At 29.5% G+C, this 12,997-nt stretch overlaps 2 protein-coding genes across 2 annotated transcripts; both read right to left on the bottom strand.

Annotated features, from left to right (window-relative positions):
* Positions 1-704: 704 nt before the first annotated feature.
* On the bottom strand, positions 705-1,538 carry LOC119613145. The gene is made up of 4 exons (XM_037969090.1): positions 1,445-1,538; positions 1,230-1,324; positions 1,007-1,163; positions 705-944 (listed from the first exon to the last, which is right to left on the bottom strand). Exons 1-4 carry the CDS (start codon positions 1,536-1,538, stop codon positions 832-834), a joined length of 459 nt encoding a protein of 152 aa, XP_037825018.1. The 3' UTR covers positions 705-831.
* Positions 1,539-8,662: 7,124 nt separating this feature from the next.
* On the bottom strand, positions 8,663-9,607 carry LOC119613149. Its single transcript, XM_037969094.1, has 4 exons — positions 9,345-9,607; positions 9,213-9,283; positions 9,006-9,138; positions 8,663-8,939 (listed from the first exon to the last, which is right to left on the bottom strand). Exons 1-4 carry the CDS (start codon positions 9,454-9,456, stop codon positions 8,815-8,817), a joined length of 441 nt encoding a protein of 146 aa, XP_037825022.1. The 5' UTR covers positions 9,457-9,607; the 3' UTR covers positions 8,663-8,814.
* Between the last annotated feature and the right edge of the window lie 3,390 nt (positions 9,608-12,997).

Here is a 12,997-nt window from a genome sequence, read left to right as displayed (position 1 = left end):
GATATAGACTATACTATACTAGACTATACTAGACTATATACTGGACTATAGACTAGACTATACTATACTAGACTATATACTATACTATAAACTAGTCTATAAACTATACTAAAGACTAGACTACGTACTAACTACTATGTGGACTGCTTATCAAAAGTTTGTTGGTAAGAAAAAGTACCGAATAAGTTGTGGGTATTACTGCGGTATTTTTCGAAATGAAATGCCAGCTTTGTTGGCACTCAAAAAATATTTCTCAGTGTTGAAAAAGATATTAAACCTTCTAACACTACTGATGGTGGTGGAGAGTATCATTAAATCAAACATAAGTATATAAGTAAATGACAATCTAAAAGCAGGGACTTCCCGTTGCTCAATAGTACATAAAAACAGAAAAGTACTTTAAATTTTCTATAAGACTGTTCACATGATATTCTTTTATATTTTAGTAATCTAAATTTTGTATTAATTTAACTTCAATTATCGAATTTTTATTTAGAACTATAGAAATTTAACTAAGAACTCATGTTTACCGAAATTCGTATATCTGGGAATCTAATGTAACAGCTGGAACTTTAAAATTTTACATGGGAAACTGTTATATCCATTTGAACATAGACGAACTATTAATAGCGGACGCGGCAGCAATATACAGATGATTAAACATTGTTAGATCGTCTAAGAATCTAATTAGAACATGGAGCATATATAAAACATTATATTTTTATTGTAATTTAGGATTTTTTTAGGGTTACAAAAAGGAATAAATAGGTAATGAGGGCTGAGAATAATCTTAAATAAAAAATATAAACAATCTTTAATTGCTGAAAGTATTTAGCACCCATGTGTATTAGTCTGATAATTAACTTGAGTTGGCTTTAAAATGTTCTCCTTTTCTATATCCTTATACAAAGTATAAATAAGCCAAATTATTAAAGCAGAAAGACCTATAAAGATAGAAACATACATAAAATTATATAAATATATTTCTTCCCCATAGTTATCTTACCAAGACCCAATAAACTAGAAAAAAATATCGATATAACTGTACCAGCACCAACTCCATGGGTCATGGAAACAATTAACTCATAGGACAAACGTAATGAATTTATAACGAAGCCAATGGCACCCAGTAACAACCAAGGAATCATCATTTTGTGACGTCTCTGTAAATAATTAAATTAATAAAAAGTTTAATAAGTTCTATTAATTATTTTTTTATATTTACGTACCTTCATAATACCCATTATAAGTAGACCAGATATGGCAAACATTGCCCAACAAAATAATATTAATAGAGCATATATTACATTAAAATAGGTCACGTCTTAATAAAAAGAAAGAAATAGTTGATAAAACTTTTTTACTTTACACAATTGACAAAAATCAATTGGATCAAGTATTAGAACGTCTGAGAAAAATTATAAACTAATAGGTTCAAACTTGCCTGGTTTATCATTCGAATTAATTACCACCATAGTATAGATTAAATAAATGGCAGCAGCAAAATAGGCCACAACATTTAGGCCGCCAATGATCATACCAAGTTAGAACGACTGCAGCACTTCATATTTTGATGATTATATAAAATGTTATTTCTTTTTAAACAAAACTATACCGTTATGCCGAGACACCGAACCTCAACTAAGTAATCATGTAAATGTAATTTTCTTAAGACTTGTCAAAACATCAATACATATATATTAATTTATATTTATCAACAATAAAAAATACCATTTAAATCATTTACTTTGCTGAGTCAAATGCGGTAATGAATCAAAAATTAAAACAATTAGGATAGTATAGTCGGGCTAGGCCAACCATATGATACCACCCATATGATAATTTTTTCGAACTAAAATAGACTATAGATTGGACTATAGACTAGACGACTGAATAGACTAGACTATAGACTAGACTATAGACTAGACTATAGACTAGACTATAGACTAGACTATAGACTAGACTATAGACTAGACTATAGACTAGACTATAGACTAGACTATAGACTAGACTATAGACTAGACTATAGACTAGACTATAGACTAGACTATAGACTAGACTATAGACTAGACTATAGACTAGACTATAGACTAGACTATAGACTAGACTATAGACTAGACTATAGACTAGACTATAGACTAGACTATAGACTAGACTATAGACTAGACTATAGACTAGACTATAGACTAGACTATAGACTAGACTATAGACTAGACTATAGACTAGACTATAGACTAGACTATAGACTAGACTATAGACTAGACTATAGACTAGACTATAGACTAGACTATAGACTAGACTATAGACTAGACTATAGACTAGACTATAGACTAGACTATAGACTAGACTATAGACTAGACTATAGACTAGACTATAGACTAGACTATAGACTAGACTATAGACTAGACTATAGACTAGACTATAGACTAGACTATAGACTAGACTATAGACTAGACTATAGACTAGACTATAGACTAGACTATAGACTAGACTATAGACTAGACTATAGACTAGACTATAGACTAGACTATAGACTAGACTATAGACTAGACTATAGACTAGACTATAGACTAGACTATAGACTAGACTATAGACTAGACTACTATAGACTAGACTATAGACTAGACTATAGACTAGACTATAGACTAGACTATAGACTAGACTATAGACTAGACTATAGACTAGACTATAGACTAGACTATAGACTAGACTATAGACAAGACTATAGACTAGACTATAGACTAGACTATAGACTAGACTATAGACTAGACTATAGACTAGACTATAGACTAGACTATAGACTAGACTATAGACTAGACTATAGACTAGACTATAGACTAGACTATAGACTAGACTATAGACTAGACTATAGACTAGACTATAGACTAGACTATAGACTAGACTATAGACTAGACTATAGACTAGACTATAGACTAGACTATAGACTAGACTATAGACTAGACTATAGACTAGACTATAGACTAGACTATAGACTAGACTATAGACTAGACTATAGACTAGACTATAGACTAGACTATAGACTAGACTATAGACTAGACTATAGGCTAGACTATAGACTGGACTATATAGCGGCCTATATGTATTTTCCAGAATTAATGTATTATACTTCCTCCCTTCAACATAATCTACCATAGTGGATGAAGGTTGTGATTGGGGTGGGTAGAGTATTTAATTTTTAAGCCAATTGTGATATATCTCACTTTACAGCAGTATTTCTGGGAACGAAAACGGAAAATTTCAACTCTTTAGCTACCACGCACAAACAATGTCAGATCGTCTAAGAATCGAATAAGAGCTCGGAGTATAAATATTTATTTTTCGACGGTGGGTATAGAAAACTTGAATTTTTTTATTATAATTCAGTATTATTTGAGTATACAGTAAGAAATAAGTTGGGGACAAGTGCGGAAAATAATCTTTAATAAAAAATATAAACAATTTCTTTACCCAAATAACAGTCGCAATGTTCATATTCAATACAAATATAAGTTCTAGATAAGTTGTATCTTTAATTGCTGAAGGTATTTAGTACCCATGTGCAGCAGTCTGATAATTAACTTGTATGGGCTTTAAAACATTCTTTTTCTATAGCCTTATACAAAGTATAAATAAGCCAAATTATCAAAGCAGATAATCCTAAAAAGATAGAAATTTATTAAAATCATATAAATTAGATTTACATATATTTCGATCCCCGTATCTTACCAAGCCCTAATAAACCAGAAAAAAATATCGATACAACTGTACCAGCACCAACTCCCTGGGCCATGGAAACAATTACTTGATATGTAAAACGTAATGAATTTATAACGAAGCCAATGGCACTAAGTAACAACCAAGGAGTCATCAATTTATGACGTCTCTGACAATAATTAAATTGATAAAATGTAGTTAATAAGTTCAATTAATTATTTTGCTGTATTTACATACCTTTATAATACCCATTACAAGTAGACCAGATATGGTAAACATTGCCAAACAAAATAATATTAATAGAGCAAATATTACATTAAAATATGTCGCATCTTAATAAAAAGAAGTAATTGATAAAATGTATTTATTTGAAATGTTTTTATTATGAAGTTGATCAAATTATTACTTCATCTGAAAAGAAATTTAAAATAATAGGTTTCTACTTGCCTGATTTAGTTTGCTCATATTCTTTAATAGCGAATTTGTTTCCACCATAGAATAGATTAAATAATTTATACCAGCAAATAACCCACAACATTTATTCCACCCAACGATGACACCAAGTGTAGAAAGACTGCAGAACTTCATATTTTGATGATTATATAAAATGTCCTTTTCTAAACGAAATTCTTTAACGAATAAACCGATTAGAAAAAATTAATAAACCGTTATACTGAGACGTTAACGTAAACTCACCAGTAATGAAACTTTCTTATATTTATTAAAATATGAATATTAATTTATATTTAAAAATAGTAAAACTAAAACTATTTACTTACTTTCTGAGTCAAATGCGGTAAAGAAATAAAATTGAAATAGCTACAAATAGTAATTTACATTACGGTGAGCAGAAAAAATTTTAGCAGTTACTTACCTAAGCAAACCATAGATAGATAGATAAGAAGATAGATAGATAGATAGATAGATAGATGAGATAGATAGAAGATAGATAGATAGATAGCTAGATAGATAGCTAGATAGATAGATAGTTAGATAGATAGGATCGATAGATAGATAGATAGGATAGATAGATAGATAGATAGATAGATAGATAGATAGATAGATAGATAGATAGAATAGATAGATAGATAGATAGATATAGATAGATAGATAGATAGATAGATAGATAGATAGAAGTAGATAGATAGTAGATAGATAGATAGATAGATAGCTAGATAGATAGATAGATAGATAGATAGATAGATAGATAGATAGATAGTAGATAGATAGATAGATACCACAGATAGATAGATAGATAGATAGATAGATAGATAGATAGATAGATAGATAGATAGATAATAGATAGATAGATAGATAGAATAGATAGATAGATAGATAGATAGATAGATAGATAGAAGATAGATATATAGATAGATAGATAGATAGATAGATAGATAGATAGATAGATAGATAGACATGGAATCGACATGGATCGACGGCAGTCATGTACAAAAATTCCAACCTGTGTGTTCTATGCAAGTCACATTGGGCCGATGGTGAGCATCTCTAGCTCACTCTGTTGTTGAAAAAGAGCTATTGAACTTATATTTACAATAACCGCACAAACGTCTCATAACCTCACCAATATAATGGTGTTTTGAATCCCTGACACATATGAAAATATCCGTTAGTTCGTCAGAAATTAAATATATTTACATGGTAAAAACCGATATAAATATAGTGTTTTTAACCCAAACAACTATTGAACTAAATAGCAATATTATACATGGTTACCATCGTCTGGTACTTTAAAGTTGTGTACCGCAAGTCAGACGAGATTTATATGAACTAGACTCGAGATTTGTGATTATAATAATATTTTGCTTGAAACTTTGTTAAAGATGTTTAAATTGAAAAAAACGTTTATCGACTTATTTATTTAGTAATTATTGTTTAGAACTATTATTAAATCGAATGTATCGATCAGGAAAATCAGTTGTCTTAGCACACATAACCAGTTTGATATTGACTTCGATGTGTTTTTCAAGATTCTCCCTTTCAATATTCTATATAAGGTATAAATGAACCATAATACCAAAGCCGAAATACCTAAGGACGATTTAATAAATAGAAATTTTTAATTATGTACATTACTCTATGTACTTACCAATACTTAATAAAGTACCAATCAAAAAACCTACTGCCTGATGAGCCGATATCATATTAAAATCATAATATATAGAATAAACACCGTTGATAATAAATCCAATACCAGTAAATATCAGCCAGGGAAGCATAAGAGTTTTCTGTTTCTATTGACAAAATAAAATAAAGTTCTTTAAAACTTTTCTTAATTATTTAAATGGGTTAATATACATACCTTTTGAATACCCCATATAAGTAGACCACTTATAACGATCATTATTATAGAACCCAGTCTTAAACCAAAAGATGAACCATAAAATGAGCCTAGAAGAAAAGAAATTAAAGAAAACAAAGGAGATATTTTTCCTTTAAGAAAAGTAGACACTTTTTCTAAAGAAAACGCAAATTTTCTATAGAAAAAGTAGAACGTTTTTCTTTAGCAAATAGAAGATCCATTTTTTTTAACTAAATGCATTTTTTGTATAAAAAATTAAGACTGAAAAGAAAACACTTTAGTAGAAACAGAAAAAAGGTAGACACTTTTCGTACGGAAAGGAAGACACTTTATCAATAGAATAGAAGAACACTCCTTTTCTATAGAAAGAATGCACTTTTTCTATAAAAACACTTTTTACATTAAAAAATAGTGATTAGTTTTTTATATAAAAAGTGTGGGTGGACCTATAAAGAACTACTATTCGACATGTGAAAAACCAAAAGAAAAAAATTATTTACCGCACTTATTGTAAACCATAGAACATAAAAGAATTCCAATATAGACAATAATATGTAGAAAGCCTATGATGATGCCAATTGTCGAACGATTACACTCCATTATTATATGATTTTGTAAAGAAATATGTTAAATAAAATACGACAAGTCAGATAAATTTCTGATTTAAGTTATTAAGCAATTGAACGACAACTGATCAGCCAAATATATTTATATTTCTTATATTAATCATCAGAATGGAAAATAAATAGTGGTATGAAGTTTTTATGACCACTAAGGAAATATATTTTATTTTTATATCGTTCATTGTTACAATATCACATTATCATTTCACGATAAATAGACTATAGACTAGACTATAGACTAGACTATAGACTAGACTATAGACTAGACTATAGACTAGACTATAGACTAGAGTATAGACTAGACTATAGACTAGAGTATAGACTAGACTATAGACTAGACTATAGACGAGACTATAGACTAGACTATAGACGAGACTATAGACTAGACCATAGACTAGACTATAGACTAGACTATAGACTAGACTATAGACTAGACTATAGACTAGACTATAGACTAGACTATAGACTAGACTATAGACTATAGACTAGACTATAGACTAGACTATAGACTAGACTATAGACTAGACTATAGACTAGACTATAGACTAGACTATAGACTAGACTATAGACTAGACTATAGACTAGACTATAGACTAGACTATAGACTAGACTATAGACTAGACTATAGACTAGACTATAGACTAGACTATAGACTAGACTATAGACTAGACTATAGACTAGACTATAGACTAGACTATAGACTAGACTATAGACTAGACTATAGACTAGACTATAGACTAGACTATAGACTAGACTATAGACTAGACTATAGACTAGACTATAGACTAGACTATAGACTAGACTATAGACTAGACTATAGACTAGACTATAGACTAGACTATAGACTAGACTATAGACTAGACTATAGACTAGACTATAGACTAGACTATAGACTAGACTATAGACTAGACTATAGACTAGACTATAGACTAGACTATAGACTAGACTATAGACTAGACTATAGACTAGACTATAGACCAGACCAGACCAGACCAGACCAGACCAGACCAGACCAGACCAGACTAGACCAGACCAGACTAGACTAGACTAGACTAGACTAGACTAGACTAGACTAGACTAGACTATAGATTAGACTAGACTAGACTATATATTAGACTAGACTATATATTAGATTAGACTAGACTAGACTAGACCAGACTAGACTATAGATTAGACTAGACCAGACTATAGACTAGACTAGACTAGACTAGACTAGACTAGACTATAGACCATAGACTATAGACTATAGACTATAGACCATAGACTATAGACTATGGACTATAGACTATAGACTATAGACTATAGACTATAGACTATAGACTATGGACTATAGACTATAGACTATAGACTATAGACTATAGACTATAGACTATAGACTAGACTAGACTAGACAAGAGAAGACTAGACTAGGCTATAGATTAGACTAGACTAGACTATAGACTATACTATAGACTATACTATAGACTAGACCTATGGTCATTAACTTTTTTATGGTTGAATAAAGGGAGTAATTGCTCAGGCTTACAGCTTGCCAACAGTTCGGAATTTCAACACTCTGAGGCAAAGTTGTAGCTCGTTTTATAAAGAATACAAATTGTGAACATATAAAATCAGAAAAACGTTATTCTCATTTTTTCATTTCAAGTAAAATGTTTTGCATTGTGAAATTGCACTGCTTTTATTAACGACACCTGTACGTATACGTGTTAATGATTTATTAATATATTACATATACTAAGTATACGCTTCGATGATAAACTTTGACTTAGAGAGTAAAAAGAAAAAAATAAATTTATAGTAGTAGTATAGGAAAATCTTCAATCCTGACATTAATTGCGTTATTTTAAAACGTAAAATTTGACTTGAGACGTTAGTGTTCGTTTGAGTTGAAATTTTTTAAATATTGATAAATAAAATTAATTTTTATTACTTACTTGTCTATATTTAGAAAAAATTTGGAAAATATAACATAGAAATCCAAATTTATCGAATCTTCAAGTTGTACTTATTTTGTATGAAATCATCGACATAAAAATTTCATAAAAATATATTTTTAGTTAAAGAAATAAATATCTGTTATTTGATGGATTCTAAACAGAATCTCTAAAAGCTCTTAGAAGTGTCTAACAAGAATATAAAAAGATAAATTAACCGATTTTACACAATTAACTCTATTGTGCATTCTTTAGCTATTCGTTGTCCTTTACAAGTGTTTTCAATATTTTGAATGCGTATATCACGATACAAATTGTAGATGCGCCCCAATGTTAGACCAAAAAGTCCTGCAAATATAAATTATAATAAATCGAAAATTTACGTATGTATGTATATGATTCATAAAATCTTACCTATGACCAATAAAGCCAACATGTACATTAGTGCACATGTAGATAATGTAATACTATGTAAGAAATATAAACACATGACAGTGAGTATAAGTCCATATAGTATCAACCAGGGTTGTATCAATTTGTAACGTTTCTTTATTAAAAGAAAGTGTGAATAATTAATAAACCTTACAACTTTATGTTATTTGAAAAAAAAAAGATTCTTACCTTTACAATGCCCACTATTAAAAAACTAGAATTACAGACCAATAATATATATATTATGGAAAATATGAATCCTAAAAATTTTATTTCTTTAGGAAATAAGGAAAAATAAAGTTGTGTTTAATTTTAACTCACTGGCCGCAAACGCATCATCTAGATACCAATAAAATATAAGACCAACTGTGTCGAATAGTATATAAATGCAACCAATATAAATTCCAAATGTGGAACGACTACAGCACTTCATTATCTTATAGACATTTAGTGAGTTTTGCTATGTTTTTAGTTCTTTTTTTTTTCGAAACTTTAAACTAGTCGACTGCTTTCATCAAGTATTCGAAAGTATAGAAATATGAATAAGACCTTGATTGTAGACTAATCATTTAACCAATAAAACTTTTATTAGGATCATACCTTTCCATTACTCATTAATAAAAATAGTTTGCGGTTAATAATTTCCTTAAATACCGTTATAAAATAATATCTAACGTGTATAGTTTTATAACTACAATTATCATCACACCGATATATTCTATAAGGATAGGTTTGGAATCAGCCACCGTAGTTTAGAAAATAACTTGCTTGGGGTAACATATGGTCCTGCAATACGTATACAGTATTAATATGATCGATGCGATCTTTAGGCGAATTGACCAAAGTCGGTTATAGGAAACGTCTTCAATGTATACTGGAACATCGTACCTGGACGATGGCATACCAAAGGTAGAATTTTTCGTGAGGAGAATATAATGATCAAGTGGAACATTACAGCAAATAACTGTAGGAATCTGTTCTGTACACGGACGGCTCCAAACTAGTAGATAATACATTAAAAACTTCGAAATCGAGGCCCATCTAATCACAGCAGGAGATGTGTAAACTGGTTTATCATATGGAGATGTGTAAACTGGTTTAACATATTTACCGCCAAAAGACAATTAGGGCGATATCAGGTGATAAGGTTAAATCTAAGACTATATTAGACTCTGTAAGAGAGCCTTAACCTTAACCGAACACTCGGAAATAATCGCCTTAACGAACTCTCGGAAATAGTCTAAGAGCGAATCTATTTGTTATAAAGGTAAGAGGACTGAATTAAAAACATGAAGGAATGAGTCCCATAATGCCACTTGATATAATAAAATGGTGGGTAGAACATTAAAGATCCTATGGGGTGAACCTTACGAGAGGAGTATGATAAGTCTCCTCAAAATAAGCAAGTCCGAGGTTAGTATGATAATACGAATTCTAAGTGAACATGCATGATTACGATCACAACTATTTAACAATGAACGAACAGATTCAGACGAATGTGGAGCTTAGAAATAGGACAGTAAAACTCTCGGTTTCTAAATACAGAACGCTAATTCTTAATAAATCGCTATATAAGATATTTACACCAATTTGTCAATAAAAAGGGGCGCGAAATAGAGCCAATAGTGGACTAGGTGTATTTTTCCTGTATTATACATTCTTCGTTCAACACAACCTACCACCTGTCAGGAGGAATGTGGAGTGTCAAGTCTTTCAGTTTTTAGTCAGTTATGAGCGTTATAGTCAATTTCTGAAGGGAAAAGTTGGGCCCAATACTTCCACACTTTACAATAGTATTTCTGGAAACGTAAACAGAAAATTACAAACCTTTAGTTCCTAACGTAGAGATCTTATTATAACATCAACAGACATATGGACAAACATGTCTACATCGTCTAAGATATAGATATCCATCATCGTCGATGATGGATATAGAAAACATGAATTTTTTATTGTAATTTAGACAAAAATCATAAACAATTTAGTTAAACAATTAATGTTAATTACGCAGTATTCTGATTACCTTCAGTTGACTTTAAAATATTCTCCTTTTCTATTGCCTTATACAAGTATAAATAAACCAAATTATTAAAGCATTAAACCCTACAAAGATAGATAAATTAGATTTACATATACATATATAATTTTACATATGTATTTACATATACATATATAATTTTCCTCTTATCTTACCAAGTCCCAATAAACCAAAACAAACTGTCGATACAACTTCATCAGCGTCAAATCCTCTAGTCATGAATAATACAGTTGAAATGCAAAACGTATACAATTTATAACGAAGCCAATGGCACTTAGTAACAACCAAGGTATCATCATATTATGACGTCTCTGTAAATAATTATATTTATAAAATGTTTAATAGATACAATTAATAATTTTGTTATATTTACATACCTTTATAATACCCATTATAAGTTGACCAGATATGGCAAACATTGCCAAATAGAAACAGATTAAAAGAGCACATATTGAATTAAACATGACAACATCTTTATAAAAATAATTAAATTATAATCAAATTAATCAAATACAATTTACAAAAATCAATTAAATTAAAGGAAATTCAAAACGATTAACAATGATCTATTTAATGAAATGTAATAAAATAGTTTCAAACTTACCAGGGCGAGAATGCTCATGTTTCTGTAATACTGAATTTCTTTTCACCAAACTATAGATTAAAAAAATTATAGCAGCAAAATAACCCCACAACATTTAGGCCGCCAATGATGACACCCAGAGTAGAACGACTACAGCACTTCATATTTTGATGTTATTCCTTTTTCAAACCAATTTTTTAAATTAATATACCGATTAGAAAAAATACTTAACCATAATACTGAGGCGTGAACGTCAACTAATCATGTAAGTTAAACTTTCTTAAGATTTATTTAAATATGAATATTGATTTATAAGTATTTTGTAAACATTAAAAGAAACTATTAAATTATTTATATCGCTGAGTCAAATTCGGTGAAGAATCTAAAATTAAAATTGCCTTTAAATTGTGTGTAACACGAATTCTTGGTAATGATTTATACTTAGTTCTAGATAGATAGATAGATAGATAGATAGATAGATAGTTAGTTAGTTAGTTAGTAGTAGTTAGTTAGTAGTAGTTAGTTAGTTAGTTAGTAGTTAGTTAGTTAGTTAGTTAGTTAGTTAGTTAGTAGTAGTTAGTAGTTAGTTAGTTAGTAGTAGTTAGTTAGGTTGTTAGTTAGTTAGTTAGTAGTTAGTTAGTTAGTTAGTTAGTTAGTAGTTAGTTAGTTAGTTAGTTAGTAGTTAGTAGTTAGTTAGTAGTTAGTTAGTTAGTAGTTAGTAGTTAGTTAGTTAGTTAGTTAGTTAGTTAGTTAGTTAGTTAGTTAGTAGTTAGTTTAGTAGTTAGTAGTTAGTTAGTTAGTTAGTTAGTTAGTTAGTTAGTTAGTTAGTAGTAGTTAGTAGTTAGTTAGTTAGTTAGTTAGTTAGTAGTTGTTAGTTAGTTAGTTAGTTAGTTAGTTAGTTAGTTAGTAGGTAGTTAGTTAGTATTAGTTAGTTAGTTAGTTAGTTAGTTAGTTAGTTAGTTAGTTAGTTAGTTAGTAGTTAGTTAGTTAGTAGTTGTTAGTTAGTTAGTTAGTTACTTAGTTAGTTACTTAGTTAGTTAGTTAGTTAGTTAGTTAGTTAGTTAGTTAGTTTAGTTAGTAGTTAGTAGTTAGTAGTTAGTTAGTTAGTTAGTAGTTAGTTAGTTAGTTAGTTAGTTAGTTAGTTAGTTAGTTAGTAGTAGTTAGTTAGTTAGTTAGTTAGTTAGTAGTTAGTTAGTAGTTAGTTAGTTAGTTAGTTAGTAGTTAGTTAGTTAGTTAGTTAGTTAGTTAGTTAGTTAGTTAGTTAGTTAGTTAGTAGTTAGTAGTTAGTTAGTTAGTTAGTTAGTTAGTTAGTTAGTTAGTTAGTTAGTTAGTTAGTAGTTAGTTAGTTAGTTA

The sequence above is a fragment of the Lucilia sericata genome, unplaced genomic scaffold, assembly GCF_015586225.1.
Source record: "Lucilia sericata isolate MDLA Ls3-8-SP2 unplaced genomic scaffold, ASM1558622v1 Contig001986F_arrow, whole genome shotgun sequence".
NCBI classification, from domain to species: Eukaryota; Metazoa; Arthropoda; class Insecta; order Diptera; family Calliphoridae; genus Lucilia; species Lucilia sericata.
This window is presented reverse-complemented; position numbering and strand designations above follow the sequence as displayed.